General features: G+C 44.9%; 1 protein-coding gene across 7 annotated transcripts in view; it reads left to right on the top strand.

Moving 5' to 3' along the window:
- The window catches only part of CALN1 (calneuron 1), a 512,466-nt gene that overhangs the window by 472,558 nt on the left and 15,433 nt on the right, over positions 1 to 24,475 (top strand). For all 7 annotated transcript variants that reach the window (XM_032430792.1, XM_032430795.1, XM_032430791.1 and 4 more), the window contains one exon: positions 17,231 to 17,387. In XM_032430792.1, the coding sequence (XP_032286683.1) occupies positions 17,231 to 17,387 (157 nt within the window). The remainder of the gene's footprint in view (positions 1 to 17,230; positions 17,388 to 24,475) is intronic.

Below are 24,475 nucleotides of genomic sequence, written 5' to 3'. Positions count from 1 at the left end.
CACCCAGTTCGCATCATAACAAATGCCCTGGATATTAATCCATCCTCCATCTAGCCCATCCCTCCCCCTCCTCCCCTCCAGCAACCCTCAGTTTTGTTCTATGTAGTTAGGAGTCTGTTTTCTGGTTTGCCTCTCTCTTTTTCCCCCGCTATGCTCATTGGTTTTGTTTCTTAAATTCCACATATGAGTGAAATCATATGGTATTTGCCTTTCTCTGACTGACTTATTTCACTGAGCATAATACACTCTAGCTCCATCCACGTTGTTGCAAATGGCAAGATTTCATTCTTTTTGATGGCTAATATTCCATTATACACACACACACACACACCCATATACACACATACCACACCTGCTTTATCCATTCATCAGTTGGTGGACATCTGGGGTCTTTCCATAATTTGGCTATTGTTGGTAATGCTGCTATAAACATCAGGGTGCATGTACCCCTTCAAATCAGTGTTTTTGTGTTCTTTGAGTAAATACCCAGTAGCACAATTGCTGGATCGTAGAGTAGTTCTATTTTTTTTTTTTTTTTAACTTTTTGAGGACGCTCCATACTGTTTTCCAGAACAGCTGCACCAGTTTGCATTCCCACCAATAGTATAAGAGGGTTCCCCTTTCTCCACATCCTCGTCAGCACCTGTTTTTCCTGAGTTATTAATTTTAGCCATTCTGACCAGTATGAGGTGATATCTCATTGTAGTTTTGATTTGTATTTCCCTGATGATGTGTGATGTTGAGCATCTTTTCATGTGTCTGTTGGCCATCGGTATGTCTTCTTTGGAAAAGTGTCTATCCATGTCTTCTGCCCATTTTTTAACAGGATTGTTTTTTGGGTGTTGAGTTTGATAAATTCTTTATAGATTTTAGATGCTAACTCTTTTCAGATATGTCATTTGCAAATATCCTCTCCCACTCTGAAGGTTACTTTTTAGTATTGTTATTTGTTTCCTTTGCTGTGCAGAAGATTTTCATCTTGATGAAATCCCAATAGCTTATTTTTGCTTTCATTTCCCTTGCCTCAGGAGACATATCTAATAAGAAGTCACTATGGCCAATGTCAAAGAGGTTACTGCTTGTGTTCTCCTCTAGGATTTTGACAGTTTCCTGTCTCACATTTAGGTCTTTCATCCATTTTGAATTTATTTTTGTGTACGGTATAAGAAAGTGGTCCAGGTTCATACGTCTGCATGTGGCTGTCCAGTTTTCCCAACACCATTTGTTGAAGAGACTGTCTTTTTTCCATTGGATATTCTGTCCAGCTTTGTTGAAGATTAATTAGACCATATAGTTGTGGGTCCATTTGTGGGTTTTCTATTCTGTTCCATTGATCTCTGTGTGTTTTAGGGAGGTCTTTTGATTCTTTATCCTGTATCTGGTCACGTTTTCTTCATCCATTGGGCATCCCGTATTTTCCGTTCTTTAACTGTGATGATTATCTCTGGATTTTATTCAGTTCATCCTCTTGCTTTAACTTCCATTATGGCCCATTTTTTGAGTATTTCCATTTGCCATGCTTCTCTTTGTGTGTGGGGACTTTCCTCAACACACTGGTTGTCTCACCCATTCTTAAGACAACATGTGCTCATTCTTCCATTCCACCAATACTAAGCTAGGGCTAACTTTTGCTAGGTGCTGTAGAAATAAAACCACCAACAGGCTACATCTCTATCCTCAAGGATCTTTTGGTCTATTGGACAAAACAGAAATGCCAGCAGGCAATTTTCATACACCGTCGTAGGTGTGATGACAAAGTTGGGTATGAAATAACATGGATCACATGTGAGGGGAAGCACATTCAACCTCAGGGGACTCAAGAAAGCTTACCATAAGAATGTCAGAGAAGGTGAGACCTGAAGGAGGAATTTGTTTAGAGGAGGACACGGGCCAGAGCATGGTGTTCCAGATACAGCAGCCTCCGGGTGCTCAGGAGGGTCAGTACGTTGAAGATTCTGATGTAGGGGTGGGATGAGACAGGATATGATGGCAAAGCCAGATCACAGAAGTACATAAGAAGCTGTGTTGAAGAACTTAGATCAATGATGAAAGAGCAAGGGAGTCATCAGAGGGTTTACATTGGGTCACCTTGGCTTCTGGGACCTTGTTTCACAACGAGTGCGTGTATCCAGAAAGGTCCCAGTCCTTGCAGACAGGATCAAAGTGAAGCCAGACCTCACCCATTGTTCCAGCAGATCTACATTTACAGGTGGTTGCTGCCTGGCTCTTCTCCCCCTAACTCCCAGCCCATCAGACATGGCTTTCCTCTCTATCTGAAGATAGTCACTAAGAATTACTTGTCTGGGGTCATGGGCGTGGTAAAAGGAACGCTCCAGAATGAGATAAGTAATGCAATGACATCTCATCCTATTGCTTTGCTGAATGCCAGATGGAAGCTGTCAAGAGAATCCTAAAAGCCTAAATGACAGTCTTTAAATGAGAAAAAAAAAGCAAGTATGCTATAGCCACGAGGAGCTTAAATTTCCCTGCTCTCAGACAGAATTATGTGTCGGCCGACTTCAGCTTCCAGCCTAGATCAGAGATGGATTCTGTGAGCCTAACTACAGAGATGGAATTGGATAGCACATCATTAATAGGCCTATCAAAATGATGTCTTATATTTGTATTACCTTGCATTTTTCATTAAAAAGACTGAACATTCTTATTTTATTTGATACTCCCCAAATCTCTATGAGGTGGCTGCTTACAGTTATTGTTATTATTACCTCATTATTACTATTCTGATCATTTTATTATTAATATTATTGTTATCTATTAAATGGATAGAGAAACACATTCCAAGCTATTAAGTGACCTGCCTAAGGACACTCAGCTAGTGAGTGGCAGACTCCATCCTCGATTATAATTCTGTTAGTCCCCGCATGGAGGACATTTCTATCAACCCCTTTCTGCATTTATTTGCAGAACTCAGCTGATTAATCTCATTTTCCGGAACTGCCATAGTAGCCAACTAAGGGGTGGTAAACAGACTCTAGACTTGGAATCAGTTGAGTCTTACCTGTGTGATATATGACCAGGTGACACTGGATACACTTAACTTTTCCTGCCACAACAAAACCAAGGCACAGGCAAGCAAAATGTATGAAGTACAAGGAGCTGTGCATTTTAGAATAAAAGGAGTGTTATCCACAGAAAAACCCTATGATATAAATAACACTATATATTTCATAGGGGAAAACTAAGGAACAGAGAAGTTTAGAAACTTTGCCTGGGTCACACAGCCACTACATGACAGTGTCTGGAGGGAAACCAAGGTCATGGGACTTTTCTCAATGTATTCCTACTGAGGATTCACACACACACACACACACACACACACACACACACACTGGTTTTTCATTATGCCTTCACCTTCAGTCAGATGCTTCATACATGCTCACGTTAACACTCGAGTTCACATTAATAACATGAACCACTTGGAGCCTCACCGCATCCCTTTAGATGTGCAAAAGGGAATTGTGTATGTTTTTTATTCTCAAGAGTTGCTATGAGGACACAGACATTTTTCCTAGGCGTCCTGCTTGTTTCTGATTGTCCCACTTCATCATCCACAGATACTGCAGATTTCAGACATCTCCCAGGGGTTGCATAGAGTGGGGACCCTCCACCTGGGTCCCACTCTTTAGGAGAGTGTTCACAATTTAGCCTCGGCCCCCAAACGGGACGGTCCAGTAACTGGGCCCCCCCGGCTTGACAAACCACAGCATCCCCTGTGTCCGAACTCCCGAAGATGAGTTCTTCCCACACCTGAAGTGAGCTCTTAGCAGAATACCTTTATTTTATCAACAAAACCCAAACATAAACCTTTTTACTGCTGTGATAACAAATTACCACAAACTTTATGGCTTAAAGCAACATAAATGTATTCCCTTAGCGTTCTGGAGATGAGAAGTCTGGAATCAGTTTCACTGGGCTAAAATCAAGGTGACCGCAGGTCTGTGTTCTTCCTGGAGGCTCTGGGGGGACATTGTCTTTTCTAGCTTCTGATGACTGCCTGTCTTCCCGGCATGTGTGTGGCCCTTCCTATATCTCTAAGGCATTGTTACCTCATCATATTACCTTGTCCTCATGTGTCCAACCTCCCTTGGCCTCCATCTTATAAGGACCCTTGTGATTACATTTCAGGCCCCCCCCAGAGAATCCAGGATAATCTCCCCATCTCAGTCTCCTTAACTTGGTCACATCTGCAAAGTCCCTTTGACCACATAAGGGAACTGATCTGCAAGTCCTGGGATCAGGATGTGGATATCTTTGGGGCCGTGATTCAGCCTTCCACAGAACCCACTTCTAGGAGGGCTGGAAACTCTGTGCTCTGGAGTCCTCACAGCTTCTCACTCCAGTGGGACGGATCAAGCCGGTGGAACGGTACTGAGATGAGTGAATTGCTACTCAGTCTAAGGCTCCAATCGCCGTGGCAGTTGAGAGTGGGAGCAGAGAGCTGTTAATGTCCTCTGCTCTGAGCTGCACTCGGATACCATACCTTTAATCTTACCCTAAGGAAGGCACCGCAACACTGCCGTGATGTCCATTTGAAAGGAGAAAGGTTTTCCTGATTCTGACCGTGAGACGTGTTACTTGCAGAACAGTGTGCCCTCCACCCCTGCCCTCCACCCCTGCAGCCCAAACCCCAAGCACGTGCCTGCCTCAGGGCCATTCCCTATACCTGGAGTACGCTCCCTACAAACAGCCACACCAGCCACCTTCACCCCCTTTATGTCTCTGCCCAAATGGCACCATCTCACGGGGACCTCCCTGATGCCCTCATTTAGAAGTGAACAACCACCACCACCTCCACCCTCCCCCTGCCAAGAACACCCCAGCCTCCTTCTGGCTTCACTGGACCCACGACACATCTCACCATCTGACATTCTGGTCACTTCTTTCTTTCCATGCTCTTGGTCTGTCTCAACTATACTCCATGAGGACAGGGAATTTTCTCTGTCCCATTCCCTGATGTATCCCCAGGGTCTAGAACAATGCCTACCACTTAGTAGGTTCTCAATATACATTTGTTGAATAAGTGAAAAAAAAAAAGCATACAGAGAAAATAAACAACCCAGCCATAGTCAGAGTCTGAGGTTGACCTGTGGCTGTCCCCTGTCACAGGGGAACCTGGCTGGCACCGTTTTAACAACCACACTGGGGAGAGCGAGGTGCACACCCCAAATCCAAGTTCAGATTAAAAGAGCAGAGTGTGAGGCCCTGGCAGAGGGGAACAGAAGGCATGTGCTAAATCTGAAATCCTAAATCTCGCTCCCTTGCTCCTTATCTTTGGCTACATTACTTAACCTCTCTGAGCTCCAACAGCTTCATCTGTGAAATGGGCATGAGGTAGCCTGCCCTTCCTCGGGGCAGTAACCCACGTGAGGCTCCAGTGAGGCCAGGTCTGCCATGCACCTGTCACAGGGGAAGCTTACCCTCCATCTAGCCTCTCCTACCTGCTCCCGGACAGTCAAACTGGAAACTAGGCACTGGACATCCAAACAGTCCAGTCCTACTGGATGTCTTGTCTCAGATTTGCAGCCAGCGGACCTAGCAATGGGCACAGATCCCAAGCAAGTTCTATTTACAGATCTTCACCTAGAAAGGCAGAGCCAGTTAAAATGCAACCCCTTCTTATCCACATAGCAGTGAAACACATCTACTATGGAGCCTGGGTTCTGTGACGAGACAGAAGCCACATGGAGTCAAAGTGGCCGTGGACTCTGGCCACACCGTGTCAGGATGTGCATCAGGGCTGGCGTTTCCTCCAGGGCCGGGAGACCAGCTCATTTGCTCACAGCACTGCTGCGGCTGTTCTCTGTTCAGGGCCATGCTGTATTAGCAATACGGACCTGGCACCTTACCTCCTTTGGCAGGCTGAGCCGCCACACATGGGAGCCCGGGACAAATGAGGGCGAAGACAGGGACAACCAATACACATTGTGCTTCGTTGAGTGCTGGGTGGGCAGTGGGAAATGGGCACTGGTGGGCAGTGGGCAGTGGTGGGCAGCCACTTCAGTGTTCCCTCTAAGCTGCCCTGTGGGAGATGGCCTTTGAGGAGGAGCAGAAGGAGAAGCACCCACCGGGAGAAGCTGGAGCCAGGTCCGAGTTCCTCCAGGAGCAGGGATGGGGGAGGGACCCCTGCCATCGTGCTAGCCGGGGCAGGTCAGGGCACTCCTTGCTTGCATTCGGAATGGTGAGTCTTTTCCACAGGGCAAAGCTTTTTCCATGTCAGCCATCGATTCTGAGCCACATGTCTGCCCCATAGGTCTGGCAGTTAGTAGAAACTTTCTTCTGGAATGTGGCAGCAAATAGGTACTCCATCTCAGTTCTGGTGGGATGATGGGTCTTCATGTTTTTCTGCATCACCACTGTGTTCCAGGGGGTGTCTGCAGGGGCTGAGCCACGTGTTACGACCCATTCCCCATGCTAACCTGAACTGATTCCTTGTAGGACTACAGAACACGGTACACTCCTTCTCTCTGTCCTCATGCCCCTCACATCAAGAGTGGGGAAACCGCACGAGTCAGATGGATCCATCACAGCCTGACTCCCGCTGTTGCTCTTTAGGGCCTCCAGCCACCACCCATTCCTGTGCCCAGCCTGCTCGTCTTGTCCAGGATCCAGATGTGTCCGCCCCTTTGCTCACGGTGGGGAGGGGTCTCACAACGCCTTACGTTCCAGTCTCCCTGTTCAGTTCTCCATGTGGGAAAATCTTGGAGCCCAGAAGGACTCGGGAAGTCTCCCTGGTTACATTGGTGTCTCCTGTACTTACAGAACACCGCAGGCTGATGGCCAGATGCACCCTCTTGGGGGGAGGTCTGCTTATTAGACCGGAGAAGCTGTGTCGTCCATGGTGTGGGAATGAAAGGGGAGGCACAGGCAGGAAACTCTGCAGATCTAATGACCTTGTGTGGCCTTGCCACATTGGTGCTTGGGTCACACTTAGACAATGAAGCAGCTCTATCCCACTGATTCGCGCAGCTCTCTCTTGGTAAGATGATGCCTTTTGCAGATGGGTAGAGAAAAGAATGGTAGTGGGCAATGTTCCAGGGATTATTTTATTCTTCTCTCCAGAGGAGAAGGAACTATGTCATCCAGTTAATCTCACACCTTCTGTAATGAGTGAGTTTGGATCCACGTAAAATCTGGTCAGGGAACCCCGGGCCCCCAGCCTTGTCGTCTCCCTACAGAGCGGAGCGCCCAGCAGAGAGCAGAGGGCTCTGTCCTTCCAGCAGCCGGGTATTTCATCTTATCAAGAATTCAGGACTTCACTGAAGACTCGGGTACCCCTGAGGTTCCTCTCACAGCAGGAAAATACATTCAATTACTCTGCTCGTGCACCTTACAATGAGAGAGAAGCTGAACATGGGAAGTCCCATTGCACAGGGGCTCTTCCTGGTCTTCTGTTGGATTTTGGGTTTAGGGACCTTGAGCGGGGAGGGAAGGCACGTGAGAAAGACTCTGCTTGGAACAAACAGAGGATTCACATTTATTCATTCAACAAACATCTGTCCTTCATCGGGCTGGGGCCAGGCTCTGTGACGGGACTGACTGTAGACACCGTGTAAGGCACAGTGCCTTCAGAGTGCTCGGCATCTATTGGCAGATGCCCATGAACAGACAAAGAACTCCCAATGGGAAGAGCAGTGATAAGGAGTTCCGGGAAGCCTGAAGCACCGATGGGTCCCACCAACTCCTCTATTTACGCAGCTGTTTAGAGACTATGATTCCCAGGGTTCAATGATGTGGAGAGCAGAGCGTGAAGGACTGGCATGTTCCATCACCATGGTAGACAGCCACATGGGGGCAGCATGCCCTGGGTCTCCCTTCTGTACTAGAACTTCATGTATCTTTGTACAAACTTGCCTGAGCATGGGAATCCCCTGGAGCCTTGTTGCTAGATTGCTAGGTCCCACCCCCCAGAATCTCTGATTCAGTGGGCTTGGGGTGGGGTAGGGGAGGGGTTGGGGAAATTGCGTTTCTGACCAGTTTCCAGGTGCTCCTGGTGTTGCTGGCCCAGGAAACACACTTTAGAACCTCGGTGTTAGGCTAAAGGAGGATGGGCAACAATCTTCCCACCTTGAAAGAACCATGCTTCCTGAGCAAGAGAGAATCAGCATCTGCAAAGTGGCATCTGAAGAATGGCCCCAGGAATTGCAGATGGAGCTTGAGGATACCCACAGCTCCTGATGCTCAGCACAGATCCCACCAGGCAGTGAGCGGCCAAGACATCCCACCTGGTCTCTCCTTCTGCAAGTCCTGCATGTTCTCATTCACTTACAGGTACCCAGAACCAACGGCAACTGTAACATCGGATTAATTACAATGGAGCATGCCTAAGGAAAAGGATACAGAGGAGGAGCATGCCTCTGAAAAGTGCATCAGGGAAAAATTATAGAAGATGCCTGCCTGATGTTCTTTAATATTTTAATCTTTAAAAGCAATGCAAGACATTTTGGATCAATTTTTTTTAAAAAAAGCAACCATAATAGTCTGGGCACAAAGGAAATGGACTAAAAGGATGAGCGTGGAAGGAATCAAACAACACTGCAGAATTAAAACCTTCACTGGAGAGAGTAGGAGCGGAATTAACAATGGAAGAAAAATCAGTGATGTGGAATACAAAGCAAAGAGACGAAAGCGATCAGAGAAAAGGTGGGAAATATGGAAACAATGGGTAGAGATTTTAGAATCATGTGTGTTCCAGAGGAAGGGACCTGTTCGCTGGAACAGGTTGTTCAGAAACAATCAAACGGCTGTCCAGAAACAGCAGGAAGCAGAAGATGACATTGGTGTAACAATTAAAAGCCCCCTCACAAAACTCCAGCCGAGATCACTGTAAAAACATATAACTTAACACAGCATGGAAAACGTTTTTAAAATTTCATGGATAATGCAATATTCCTACCGGGGTCCAGGAAGAAAAAAGAAATGATCAGCCAACTACAAATTTAGACCATCACCAGACCTCTTTGCTCCTCCCCCACATTAAACAATAGAAGATCCAGAGAAGTTTCAACAGAGCCTTGAGGGGAAGATTTGTGTGATTCTAGAATTTTATACCAAGCTAGGTCTTCTGTCATAGGAGGTGGTGGGACCAAAGTATTATCAGATTGTAAGAACTCAGAAAATGTAGTGTTCACAAATGCTTCATTATCAAACTATTTTTAAAAGTTCTCTTAGCAGATATTTGGATGAAAATCAGGGATGGGACAGTCACAGAAAAATGGAAATGAGCATTGAAATCAATTAAATACAATGAAGTGGCAGTAGCTGTTAGAAATTTTGTTGTAAAATTAAATGCAGAAGCCAAATACTATTCTAGAAAAAATGCACATGGTAGGCAATGTGTCATAATAAATCTCCAATTAAACTTACCAAGACTGTAAAGTGTTGGATAAGAGGTCGGAAATAAAGGTATTATAAACTTTCTTATCATTTCCAAGGAAAGATGAGAAAATGCAATTTAATTTTTTGAATTTAATAACATAAGAAATTATGGCTTAAGTAATGCACTTGATAAATGGAAAGATATCCACCAGTATAATCAAAACTAGGACAACTGTAGGTTTGTGGTTTTATTTTTTATTTTTTGCAAAACACAAAAGGCAAGGAAACCTTAAGGAAAGCTGAAGTCTAGAAAGCAGAGGATGAAATAAGAAAAGTATAGCCAAACATGTTTATAAAATATAAAAATCTAATTAGCCTCCACCATTGGAAGGCAAAGAATCTCCAGTTAGATTTTTTTTTTTAAATCCAACTCTCTTCTCTTTATAAGAGACAAGAGACATTCTCTTTATAAGACACATGCCTTTTTATTTTTTTTTAAAGATTTTATTTATTTATCTGACAGAGACACAGCAAGAGAGGGAACACAAGCAGGGGGAGTGGGGGAGGGAGAACCAGGCTTCCCGCTGAGCAGGGAGCCCAATGCGGGGCTCGATCCCAGGACCCTGGGACCATGACCTGAGCGGAAGGCAGACGCTTAATGACTGAGCCACCCAGGTGCCCCGACACATGCCTTTTTAAAGAGACATGTATTTGGGGCACCTGGGTGGCTCAGTTGGTTAAAGTATCCGACTCTTGATTTCTGCTCAGGTCATGATATCAGGGTCCTGGGATCAAGCCCCCCACTGGGCTCCATGCTGGACATGGAGCCTGCCTAAGATTCTCTCTTGCCCTCTCCCTCTGCCCCTTCCCTTCCCTCTCTAAAAAAATTTAACAATAAAATAAAAATAAAGAGACATGTATTTAATATAACCCAGAAAGTTTAAGAACCAAACAGGAGACAAAGATTTAGCAGAAAACCCATTCAAAAAGAAAACAAGCAGAGCTCACACAACTCAGGAAACCAGTTTACTCACTAGATAACTGGTTTATTGCAAAGGTTATTAAAGGATACAAATGAATGGCCAGATAAAGAGATACATAGGGTGAGATGGCAAACAAAGGAGCTTCTGTCCTCATGGAGTTTGGGGCACATGGAAGTGTCCTGGCTCACTAACCTAGAAGCTCTCTAAATCCCCTCCTTTTGGGTTTTTATGGAGGCTTCATAACATAGGCACGGTTGGTTAAAACTTTGGCCATTGCTGACTGAGTCAACCTCCAGTCCCTCACTCCTCCCTGGAAATCAGGGGGTGGGACTGAAAGTTACAACCCTCTATACATGATTGGTTCCCCTGGCAACCAGCTCTTCATCTTACAGGGATTTCCAAAAGTTGCCTCAGTAACATAAACTCAGTTGGGGTTGAAAGGGGCTTGTGAATAACAAGACACCCATTTGTGGCTCGGAAGTGATTGCAGGAACTGAGGACAAGAGACGAAATACTGTAAGAAAAGATGCTCCCGTTGCTCTTATCAATTCCAAGAGTTTTGGGAGCTGTGAGCTAGGAACAATAAATGGAAGACCAAAATATACATTTATTATAAATCACAGTATCACATACACCCATTCTGTAATGGAGGTTGTAACCTGTTTATCTTGATGTCCTCCCAATGCCTTTCCTGGGCTTTCTCATACTCCATACCCTCTTCCTTTCTGATGACTTTTATTATCACCTGTATGCAAATGACTTCCAAAGCCATATCATTAGCCCATATCTAGACATTCCCCTGGGTTTTCTGTTGGGCTGTCCCTCAGGAACCTCCAGTGCACACATCCAGAATTCACCTGGTCACCTTTCTCTCTGGCCTGTTCTTTCTCTGTTCCCATCCAGCTGAACAGAAAGCATGGGTGTCATCCTGATTGGCTCATTCTCCTTCAAGCTCTGCACACAATGAATCATTAAGTCTTGCCAATCACGCTCTTACGTGGCTCTCTTACATGGTTCTTCATTCTCTCTGTCACCATAGCCCACTGTTAAAAAATGATTGAAGAAGACAATTTAGGTGATGAAAGCAAACTTTCACACTTCGTGAAGCAGACAGTTTGCATTCGGAGAATGCAAAATGGGGCAGAAGACAGGAAGCTTTTATAGGTTAATGCATAACGAACAAGGAAGAGAAAAATTGGAAATATCTGATTGGCTGGGGACACACACAGTTAGCCCTGTTTGGGGTGAGAAGGCCCAGCATTGGCTTGGTGTTGGGGAACTGACTGACTGGATGCACTGCACTTCTCAAGAGGAACATTTACAAGGACGCAAAATTTATCTAAGTTCTGGTTTGCTGATACGGCATCTCAGGCGGGAGTAGCTTCCTCCTGGACCTAGAACGTTAGGTCAGCACCACCAAGGTTTCTAAACCTATTGTTTCAATAGCCTCCTATCTGGTTATCTTGCCCCTTATACACCAAGGATAATTTTTCTCAAGCTCAAACTCAATGAAGCAATTTCTCCAATGAAAATCCTTTAGGGGCACCCCATTCTACCTAAAAGATAAAACAAATGTCCATTCCTCAAAAAATTAAATCTAGAATTACCATATGACTCAGCAACTCCACTTCTGGATGGTATATACCCAAGAAAGCTGAGAACAGGGACACGATCAGGTATTTGCACCCCGAGGTTCGTAGCAGCATTATTCACAGTAGCCACAAGGTGGAGGCAACACAGATGAACCTAAGTGAAATTAGCCAGTCACAAAAGGACAAACACTGTATGATGTCACTTATATGATGTATCAGATTCATGTTAGACTGTCTACAGGAAGTAGAATGGTGGTTGCCAGGGGCTGGGGGAGCAGAGAGGGGGATGGGGAGAATAGTGTTGAATGGATGTGGAGTTTCAGTTTAGGAAGATCAAAAAAGTTCTGGAGATGGATGGTGGTGACGGTTACACAACAATGTGAATGTACTTCTTGTCACAGAATGTATGCTTTTACTGATTAGCACCCTCCCCACGGCCCTCCCCTCACCCCCCACCACGTTCTACTGCTCCCAGTTCTCAGAAGAACTCAACCTATAGCCATTCATGGAACATGTCAGCTTTCACACCCTAGATCTTGGTATAGCCATGAGTTGCGGCCATCATGTCCTTCTTCCCTCCCTTCCCCTCACCTCCTCCCACCCCACTTACCTGGCAAACCTCTTTCCTCTAGGTCTCAGCTTGCATGCCTGTCCTCCAGGAAGCCCTCTAGAACCTGCTGCCTTCCCCAGGGGTTCCCAAGCCATCCTGTGCTTCCCCTATCATGGCTCGTAACACACTGAATTAAAATCACTTATTGGCTTGTCTTTGGAGAGCAAGATTCATGTCTTGCTCACCTTTGCATCTCCATCAGCGTCTGGCATGGAGTCAGCCTCAGTAACTCTTTATTGAATTAAGAAATTTTGCACTAAGGAATAGCCTCAAATATTAGGACTGTAATATTAGGACTGTAATATACAGTTCTCTTCATAGATTTGAATATGTTACCCATGGTCTTTGACAAATCAAGTAGTCCCCAGAAAATAAGGTTATAGGAAACAGCAGATTATAAATGTAAGGCTACATAATATAATTAATGAAGATAAATATGTTTGTGTAGTGGACTCTGCAGAGATATCATAATGGAAAACTCCTTCTGTTTCTAGAAACTAACAGATGTACAGGCTGCATTCTTTAACCATGATCCCTACAAACAGAATAAAACAAAAAAACCAAAGCTAGAAGAAAGAAAAACAAGTACGATTATAAATACAAAATGGGATATCAGAAGTACTGAGAGAAATTTAAAACTGTGGTACTAATGCGTGTGGTTACATGCTAATCTTTTGGCTGGTTTTCTGAAAAAAAAATACATAATTCCAAAATTGACTCAAGAAAAATTAAAAAGCTATGGGACTGATAATGGAAGGAATACTTGTTGGCATTGTGTCCATAGTATTTGACAGTGACGTCTTTCAAATCTATAAAAGAGATCTTTTCTGACAATATAGAAAACTTGGAATCCTACTTAATTAATTTTGTTGAATATTAGTATCCTGTTATTAAAAGATGACCCAGGTGGCTGAACAGAAGGAAAATAGAGATTTCTGGAATCTGTGTCTTGTCTTTGCTTTGTCAGACTCTGGCTGATTCTTTTCACCTCATTTCTGATTTTCAGCAAATTCTCAGCTGGTTAGGGTTTCTCCAGGTCCTCCAGCCCTTCAACTGGTCTTCCAGGAAATGCTTACTCATTTTCTCAGAGTCTCTTTGATTTTGTCACTCTTTGTCTCTGCTTGTGGCACACTGGGTGGGAGGGCGTCCGAATTTTCTCGTCTGTGACATCCATCACCCTCCATTATTCACAGTAGCCTCACCCTGCATTTTGCCAGCCTTTTCCCAGAACCCAGGCTAACAACCACATGTTCCCCTATCAAATCTAAGGGGCAATGAGACTGCAGGTCAACCCTAAGTGTGTCTCATAATTCACTCTATAGTCAATAAACTATGATGCAGAAAACAAATCCACTTTACACACCCATTTCACTTGTTCTTACTTATATAAATGGCTTTGGACTTGAGTCATTTAGATTTCCAGCAAATTTCAGTGACCTTGTTTCATTTGTTAGAATAAGGGCATATTTAAAGCAAGGTAAGGTTTGCTTACAAAGAAAGCAGAGAAAGAAAAATGTCTAGAACTTTCTTTCACTGCGATCCAGACTAACATAAAATATTATTCTGTATTCATTCTTGGCTGAGTTATACTGCAGAAATCTCAAAGTCTTTGTGGCCAACATAAGGGTTTATTTCTCTTAAGTCAAAGCCCTTTATGAGTTAGCCCCACGTTGTATTTATTCCAGGAACCAGAATGAAGGAGCAGCCCCTATTTGGTGTAGGTGTTTTTGTGATAGAAGGGAAAAAGAAATGGCAGAACACAAGATGGCTTTGAGACTTCTCTTTGGACATCCATCACTTTCATATATGACTTTCACTGGCATTTAATTGGCCAAAGCCTGACATCAGTGGGCAGGGAAATAGAATCCTCTCACATGGTGGGGAAAGAAATAGTTGGACATAATAAAACCTATTTCAGCCCATACCTTTGCACACCAATATTCATTTTCTTCCCTTCAGCCACAAAATATACTCCTCCCTCCCCAAGGGAAACACCCAAAAGTCCCATCCAATTACAACATATAAGACTCAAGATCTAGAATCTCATGATATACATTGAATCTGGGTGTGGCTCCTCCTGATTGGAGACTATATAACTAAAAAGAAAAAAAAAAAATCCCCCCATCCCCCCACCACACTCAACATATAAAGGCAGAACAGACCCAGGCTAACCACCCTAAACAATCCTATCCAGAAAGAAAAAAAAAAAAAAAAATGGAAGACACATAGCTATCAAAGGGTGCTTGGAGCAATTCTAAACTCTTTTTGAACAGACCTTGGAGTGAGGAATATTCCTTGATTAGACCCCAGTTCTGCTTCCTGGAAACTGCTCTTGAATTCACTGCATGATTTCAAGCATGGTTCCCAGCTTTGCCATCTGGGAGATCCATCCCTTTGCACTAGTCAACTAGTACTCATCTGATGAGGGCATTAGAGAATATGCCTTGCTTGGGGCCTCTGTAGCTTATTCTCCTAATGGCTTGTGCCCATAAAAGGTTGGGAGCCCAAAGATCATTTTAAGTTTTGAGCAGTCATAGAGTCTTTTATTCCAGGCCGTTGGCTCTTGCCCAGTACAGCTCTCTCAAAACCATAGTCATTTTTTTTTTATCTGTTTGATTTCAATTGTTTTCTGCTAATAGCCACATCCACAATTATTTTCAGACATAACTCTCTCTAAACTTAATAACGAGCTTCCTTGGAGAGTCACTTAACATATTCAGAGGTTTTAATAAGGAATGCTTAGATTTGTTTTGTTATTTATAGCATTTCTCAATTTTATCTCTTCCTAGTTGAAAATGAAAAACAATTGCTTCTTTCCATTCTGTAAGACCAGGAATTTCTGAGTTGTCTCTATTCCTGGCTTGCAAACCAACCAATTCTTTCCTGAACATATCTCTTTTTTTCCCCCTTTTTAAAAAAATTAAGATAAAATTCACATATAACATTACATTAGCTTCATATGTATAAGATAATGATTCAATATTTATATATATTGCAAAATGATCATCACAATAAACTGAATTAACATCCATCCCCACACATAATTACACACTGTTTTCCTTGTAATGAGAACTTTTAATGAGAAACCTACTCTTTTGGTTTCAAATATGCAATACAGTGTTATTAACTATAGTCACCATGCTGTACACTCGATCCCCATGACTTATTTCTTTCATAACTGAAAGTGTGTACCTTCTGACCCCCTTTACCCATTTCACCCACCAGCCACCCCCAAATCTGGAAACCAGCAGTCTGTTCTCTGTATCTATGAGTTCAGGAGGTTTTTCTTTGTTTCGTTGGTTGGTTTTCGATTCCATATATAAGTGAAATCATGCAGTATTTGTCTTTTTCTGTATAATTTCTTTCACTCCGAGCTCACCTCTTTCTTGCGGGACCCTGTAGATACAACCAGTTGCAACCATGCTGTTCCCCAAACTTCTTACCTAAAGCCACAGACTCATTCGTCGTATATATATTCTTCAAGTCCTCACAGGCAATGACTTACCAAAAGTTGTGCTTCTGCATAACATACATCGGTCTTTATCTTTCCAGCCTCCAATAACACTTTTCTCATTTCCCACCACTTGGCCCTGGAACATCCTATTTTAGAAAGTTTGTTAGGGTAGCCTCTTACTTCCGTGTATTAATTTTTGTGTTATTGACTTAAACCAACTTAGCAAACAAGCCCAGAATCTTTATGGCTGATCACAACAGAGGGCATTTCTTACCCACATTATTTTTCCTTTATGGGGTATCTGCAGGTCTTCTCCACTTTATCCTTGTTCTGGGGCCCAGACAGAAGGAATAGCCCCCACGTGGGACATGCTGTTCTCATGGCGGAGGGGAAAGAGCACATGATCGAACCACAGAATGACTCTTAAAGCTTTTCATTGGATGTGGCATATGTGACTTCTACTCACATTTCATCGGCCAAGGAAGTGATAGGACCAAACCTGATAGAAATGGAGTGGGAGAGTATAATCCTTTCTCTAGGACAGGAGGAACATACCTGGGGAAGCTACACTTGCCCTTTAGCTTCTCTTCCTCATAAACATGGCTTTGAACTTGTATTTTATCTTGTTAGAACAAGGTACATCTTTATTTTTAAGATTTATCTATTTATTTTACAGAGAGTGGGGGAGGAGGGGCAGAGGGAGAGGGAGAAGCAGACCCTGTACTGAGCACTGAGCCTAATGCGGGGCTCGATCTCACGACCCCGAAATCATGAGCTGAGCCGAAACCAAGAGTCACACGCTCAGCCGACTGAGCCACCCAGGCGCCCCAAACAAGGTACATATTTAAAGCAAGATGGGAATGGCTGGCTCCTTGGGAGCTGTATCATCTTTAGAGACATGTGCATTGTCTGAAGTGCGACACAACTCCAAAGTCCGTGAGGTGTGCAGGGTGTGAGGAGGTGACAGCAGATGGCTGGGTGAATAGGAAGCCAAACTAGCAGCTGGCATCTTTTTCTCCAGGACTCTCAGTTGAGGGGGACATGTTGCACTCGCTGTATTCCCACTAAGTCCCCTGCAAGTTCTCGAGTATGCTTGGAGCTGTACGTGACAGACAAACTGCTCAGCTGCTACCCAGCAAAGCTGGGAGAAGCTCCTGGAGAGGAGCTTTGGGGCATTAGGGCCATGGGTCATGCCCCAAGCTGGCTTCTCACCCCTGTGTGCCCGAGACCATCTCACTCCTCTTTCTCTTCACAGTTCGACATGCAGAGGATAACTCTGGAGGAGTTGAAGCATATCCTCTACCATGCCTTCCGGGACCATTTAACGATGAAGGACATTGAGAACATCATCATCAACGAGGAGGAGAGCCTGCAGGAGACGTCGGAGAACTGCCAAACAGAGTTTGAAGGAGGTAGGTACCCCTGCTTCTGCTTTCCTGCTCTGGGCCCAGCGCATGCCTCCACATCCTCTGTCGATGGAAAATGTGTTTACAGTTGGGGCTGGAGTGCCTTGTACTGAAGCCAAGAATCCAGGACCCAGGTTACAAGATCCTCGCTGCAAAGATGCAGCAGGTTATTTATTTCCTTTCTGTTTTTTTCCCCAAACTCTGCATTTTTGCAGGACCTCTAGTGACCCTGTCTTTCCTCCAGTGATCCTCTGAGGTCCGTGATTAGATGTGCAGCTTTGTGGTGTTTGCCTTTCCTTACTGGGGGCCACGTGGAGTGGTACCCACGGCCTGTTTGGGCTGGTGGCAAACTTGGATCCAGTCCAGTGGTTAACTGTGTGACCTTGGACACCAGGTGTGCCTTCCCTGAGGGTGCATCCTTGCCTAGAAACATCAGGATAATTACACCTACCTCTCAGGACCCTGAGGAATGGTTTACCTCTGTGCTCTGCTCCCTGAGGGCGCTGCTCAGAAAGAGCCCTCTTCATGAAAGGACTCTCGTGAAGGTAACCATGGAGTTTCAGAAAAAATAAGGTTTTCCTGGGGCCAAAATATAGACCCATGAGAGGCCATTTTGGGGGGCTCATGAAAGAAAACTTAAGAAAAAAAAAACCCACCTATCTGATCCCCTAATTAGTAGAAAGTTCCAGGTAAGCTAAATAATCGAATCCCTCTTTCCAACTTTGAAAATCAGAACTACTATAACAACGCTGACGCATCGGAAAAAAATTTTTTTTTTTTTTTTTTTAAAGATTTTTATTTATTTGAGAGAGAGCGAGCACATGAGAGGGGGGAGGGTCAGAGGGAGAAGCAGACTCCCTGCCGAGCAGGGAGCCCGATGCGGGACTCGATCCAGGGACTCCAGGATCATGACCTGAGCCGAAGGCAGTCGCTTAACCAACTGAGCCACCCAGGCGCCCCGGAAAAAAATTTTTTTAATTACACTAAAACAGGATATCAGGCTACCAGCAATTTTTCACTTGTTCAGTGCTGAGATTTCTTAAAGAGGTCAAACTATTATTTTCCGTTCTTTTTTTATGAACACTTAAAGAAATCAATGTACACAGTGGGTAAGCTGTCACGTGGCCACCAGAATAGATTCGGCTGCCTGGTCTTGGAGCTGCCTTTTTCAAGCTGACAGAGCACTGTGGCAGGGAGTCTGCTCGGGGCGGGGTTAGTCCAGGTGGCCACAGTGGCTCATTCAGACCTGCACGCCCACGGGTCCTGTCTGGGCTGCATCGTGTGCAGGATTAAAGGCCATGGCAAGAGGAAACAGGAAGAGATGCTCATACTCCGAGGCGATAAATGAAATTAACTCAAGCCTGGGGAATAGGGAGTGGTGGGTGGGAACGGGCATAAACCTGAGAGCAATGCCCCTTCTAAACACATTCAAATTTAAATTTTTCAAAAATGCTATGAATGGCAAACGTAACCCAGTGGTTGTATAGAGGCTGCCTTGCTTGGCCTCAGTGTGACCCCTGGGCTGTAGCATCAGTGGCCATATTTGGAGTTGCACACCCAGAGTGGGATGGTCACAGCCAAGGCCATTTGCAGCAAGGTGGGGGCGGGGGCGGGGGGGACACTGGGAGGGTCAGTGGAGGGAGGGAGGCAGAGATGGGAGAAAACTTGGATCTTGGATAAGTTTTCCTTGGTCTCCCCCATCCGTCTCGTTCCTCCCTGTTCCAACAATGGAAGCACCCGGGGGCTCCAGCCCCCCACTGTCAGCAAACACTCTTGAGATGGGTGGGAAGAGTATTTCTGGGCATTTTATTTTCCACAGGAGCCTTCGTCTGTGGATCACTGTTTTGTTCAGAGAAATGTCACAAGTCTTAGTAATTTGGGAAAGGTCAGACTGTGCACGGGGAAGTAATCTGAACTCTAAGCAATGTCTTTTTATTATTCAAGAGCTCATACATTAATAAAGTAAGTGACTGAGAACGGGATTTTTCCAAATAGAAGTCTTACGGAGTCTGCTTTCATTGATTCAGACTTATAACATTGGCAACAGCTACCATTTGGGGGACGGGGGTAATTGATAAGTTCCAGTCACTGTACTAAATGCCTTAAACTTTGCTTTATAATTAGTAGATTGCTTTTTTGAATGACCTCTGCAACCTTGATTACATAATCCATTTGCTTGTTTTCACATCAGAGAGTTGTTTTTTTTTTTTTGGTGTGTTTTGTATTTTAAATATTATGTCAGCGCTGTTTGGCCCCAGATGCAAGCTCATTGCTTTGTGTTCAGGTTTAAGATTTTTCCAATCTCGGATAGGATCAGAGTCACTGGTGGATATATTTAATGCCCACAGCCTTCTCCTTGTTCGAGAAGGGGCTTCCCTGATTGTATTTTTGGGCAGAGTTGTCTAGGAAGAGATGCCACACAGGCATTGAGGCCCCTGTGCCCTAGAAGAATGCGTTTGAGACTCAGTGGCTGACCTTGACCTTCCCGCCCAGGGAGCTCCTCCCTCCTTCTCTTGTTAAAACTTTGCTGCAGCAAGAAACAAACAAACAAAACAAAAAACTTTGCTGCAGCAAGTGTGTACCCAAAGCCAGGAAATCCATGGGGATTGGGAGTCTTGCCCCCCTTATGTCAGAGGAAGGCATCAATGAGAAAGAAAAAAACCTAGAAGTGTAGGTCTTTGCCTTAAAAGATGAGAGGGCACATCTATCTCTGAGCAAGGAAGGAGGAGGTGGTCAATGAAACTGATGTTGTGTTGGGGCGCCTGGGTGGCTCAGTTGGTTAAGCTTCTGCCTTCGGCTCAGGTCATGATCCCAGGGTGCTGGGATCGAGCCCCGCATCGGGCTCCCTGCTCAGCAGAGGGTCTGCTTCTCCCTCTCCCTCTGCTGCTCCCCCTGCTTATGCTCTCTCTCCCTGTCAAATAAATAAATAAAATCTTAAAAGAAAAAAAAAGAAAGAAGGAAAGAAAGAAAGAAACTGATATTGTGTGGCAGAGGGAGAATTTAATCAAATAGCTCAGAGCACAGTAAGGTTAGGGTCAAGACTGGGATTCTGGAGTGTGACACAGCTTTGGAAATGTGGATTTGCACAATCCGTGTGACGCAGAGCCAGTTAGACATTAACAGGAGACCTTCCACATGCCACCAGCATCGTTTTACGTCAGTGATTATACTCTTCACTTTTATAGATCTTGGGTCTGAGATTTGTACAGAGGTGAATCAGGACACAAACATCCTTCTTCCCATATGAATGGAAACGTAAAGGAGAAATAGGCCAGGAGCCCAGGGGGTTGTGGCCCCCGTGATGGGAGAGGTTTCTGGATTTCTTTTTCTCCTTTCAGTTTTCCTTTTGGCTTGATGTTGTTGTCTTTACTCGTTTAAGTTTTAGGCCAACACAGACCACAGATACATGCACGAACACGTGCGCACTCCACACACACACCGGCCCCTGACACATTCTAATCTGCCTTATCTTTACGGAAGACAGGGCTCTGGAGCATAAAGAAGCAGGAATTTTCCCATCTTCTCCCAGGGGAAGGACAAGAGGCAACAGGATGAGACTCCAAGCTACATAGAAGGAAAGGTTTCCTGACTTCTTCAGGAAACTCGGAGATGGGGGTTCATGTCACGTGTAGAACCCATTTTCCTGGAGCGCCAAAAGAAGTCATTTACAGAAACCCTTATTAAGGCAGGGAAGAGACTAGAAGAATCTAATTCAAGGGCTCTGAAGGAGACCTTACCTTTATTCACACCTGGCTTCTGGATGAGAAGTTACTCGGACTGAGTCAGGCCCCTGACCAGCTGTCACCTACCGTGCCGGGTGCTCTGGGCATGAGGTCACTGAACAGCACCGAAGTCAGGGGCTCTCTGGCATAACCCACGAGTCCGAATCCGATAGGGCCTGGATCCCATGAGAATACTCAGTATGACTTTCAGGCCCTCCCAACCCCCCTGATCTTTTTGAATTCCCTTATTCAGATAAATTATGCTCAGTGTTCTGAGGTGTTCACTATTTGTGTTCTAACCATTTGGAAAAATAAATAGGTCAGCATCTACCCAAATGGGTTAGATACAAGAGTACGTGACTCCCCACAATGCGCGTTCACTATCTGTGCTACGTAAGAGTTTTAAGACGTTTTGCTTCTGTTTCACCCCTTATAATCACCAGACATTTAGCTTTTGGGGAACATAAGCTCAGTGACACTGAGAGACACATTCTTATTTCATTATTTGGTTCCAGTTGCTGACATATGTGAAACTGAGTGGCCTTGTGGTTGAATCATCTATTTGCCTGTCACCGGCTCCTTATTAAGGGTTCGCATAACAAATTCTACTATATATTAAGTTTGATTTACTGCCTCCAATATGTTTACTGCTTAATTCAAATTGATACAGTCCAGGAGGTAAAGGGACAGGAGGAAACTGCCCAGCATGCCCTCCAGGTGCTGGTCATTTGTTAACATGTGCAGCTGACCTGCAAGATTAGTTCTGCGGCCCCACTGGTCCAGATGAGGAAAGTGAGGCTCAGCAGAGTGGTGTCCTTTGCCCAAAGTCAAATCACGGGTAGGGATTTGAACCCGGGGCTCTCTGACACAGCCCTGCCCTGGCCTCTTCATTTGTTCTTCTGGGTCCTTCAGCCAGACGTAGGCATTTCAGACTCCTTACAGAATGGCACTCCGTCATTACTCATTTTCCATTTCATCGCCAGTGAAATCATATTATATTTGGAAGTTGAGTAGAAGTGCAGGAAGGCTGTGTGCGAGCCCTTTCAAGACACATCCCCCAAATGTTGTCCCTAAATGGAATACCAGCTGTCAGATTTTTCTAGAGATTCTGACAACACGCACGACAGAAGGAAGTAAAGCAAAATCATCAACGGGGGGATAGTTTCTATGAAAGGCACAGCAGAACAGCTCTGCACCGTTCAGTGATGGGATGATGGACAAGAGAAATAAATGTCCAAGGAGGTGACACTGGCCAGGTAGCCCCCAAAGCATCGCCGCATGGATGTGCGGGTCATGTTTCCAGCCCTGTGTAGACTAGATATGTGCTCCTGGATAAGTTATTAATTTTTTTAAGATTTATTTACTTATTTGAGAGAGAGAAAAATAGATAGATTGAGAGAGAGAGAGTGAGAGGAGGGGCAGAGGGAGAAGGACGGAATTTTCAAGCAGACGCCCTGCTGAGTACGAAGCCCAATGCGGGGCTCGATCTCATGACCCCAAGATCATGACCTGAGCCAAAACCAAGCATCAGACGCTCAACCAACTGAGCCACCCAGGCGCCCCAACCCTGAGGAAGTTATTTAAAAACTCCCTGGGTCTTCTTTTCTTCATTTGTCCAATGCAAAGATTGGACAGTGACAGTCACATCCAGATTCGACAATTTCTGGACTCGTTGGAAGGTCAGAAAGAATTTGCAGCCAAATTCAAGGTCTCCAGCTCAGCCATCCCTGCTGACAGTTGCAGTATTCCTCTCAGGATGTCAAGTTCACACCCAGGTGGGGAGCCTTGCCCCATCACCTGGCCGTGCACATTGGGTATTTCAGGCCCATCCAAATGAAAAGGGCATAAGATGTCATCTCTACCATCTGCTCCCATTTTTCCCGGTGCTATGACTTTCCTTAAATAAACCCTGTTCTCCTTGGGTAAAGGTATCAGGTTAAGGTGTAGCTGAGGTCCATGGCAGGTAGTGAGACAGGAGAGAGTTTGCGAAGAGATTTGGGGCTTCAGAAGGAAAGGGATTTTTCTTCTGTTCGGGAATCCGTCCCAGCAATCCTGGAGGAAAGTTTTCTGGAGCCATCAGTGAGGAGGGATGAGAATCTGAGACACCAGACAGAGAGCTGGAGAGCTGTTTTTGATAAATACATCTGGTGGTTAAGAACTCCAGCTCTGCAGTCTGGACAAGCCTGGCTTAAAATCCTGCTGCACCATGTATTCAGTCATTTGCCCGAGACACTTGAATAAATATTCAGAGCCTAATGTTCTTCATCCGTGAAATGGGAATCCTATGATGACCTCATGTGGTTGTTAGGAGGACTAAGTGAGGTAACACATGAGAATATTTTGTACGATGCTTAACACAGTAGTAAACACTCAAAACAAGCAAACAACAATGCCAAAAACAAAATTAGCTGGTCCCTAGCCCCAGGTCTGTTCTTCTTTTGTTTTTTCCTGGAGATGTCATGAGCACCCACTGCTAGAATGCCACATCTTTGAAGGATGGGACAGGGACCAAATTTGCAGGGTTTGAACATTCTTCTTGACACATTCATTCCTAGAGTCATCATCACCAACATTGAACTTACTGAAGGTACTGGTCAATACTCTTGGTTTCGAGTAGCAGAAACCCCTTAAACTAAAAAAAAACACTGGCTCAGATAATACAAGAAGTCAAAGGGATGAACTTTGACTGACCTGGATCCAAAGAGCTCAAGCGACATCCTCCCCTCCCCACCCCCCCAGTCTCGCACTGTCTCATTCCCAGTCTCCCTGTCCTTCTTTCCTCTCTGTCAGCTTCATTCTTGGGCAGGCTCTCTCTCCCCAAAGGGACAGGATTGTCTCCCTGAAGACTCATCTCCATTCCAAGATGGGGCTCCCATCAATCGTGCTTGGCCCATGTGCCTTGCCCTGGACCAAGCCAAGAGCTTGGCACACTCTACTTGGCCAGTCTGGTTTGCTGCAGTGGGAAAGCTGAAGCGCTGGATTGAGAGTTCCACCGGGTGGAGAGGTACAGATCCCCAAACCAAAAGATGAATTTTGTTCCGAGAAGAGGAAAGGTCTGTTGGAAAGGCTAAAACAACACCTGGTCCACAGTGGAACCCTCAAAGCAAGACACAGCTGTCTGATGGCTAGAAACCCGAGATGATTTTGTGGTAGAGAAGGAACCAGCTCCCACCCCCAGAAGGAGAGGTGGCCCCTCTTCCCCTTAAAGGGCATCATAAAGCATACCAGCCTCGTCCATCTTGTCTTCAGGTCTCACCTGGGGTACCTGAGCATTCCTGATTTCACTGATGTATAGAAAATTCTCTTTCAGAGGCTCTTAATTAGTTCCGCCTTAGGCTTTGGAAATATTCAGTTTCATAAAATCATAAAATG

This window comes from Phoca vitulina, unplaced genomic scaffold (assembly GCF_004348235.1).
Source record: "Phoca vitulina isolate PV1807 unplaced genomic scaffold, GSC_HSeal_1.0 scaffold45, whole genome shotgun sequence".
Lineage (NCBI taxonomy): Eukaryota > Metazoa > Chordata > Mammalia > Carnivora > Phocidae > Phoca > Phoca vitulina.
The sequence above is the reverse complement of the archived record's forward strand: the minus strand, read 5'-3'. Positions and strand labels throughout refer to the sequence as shown.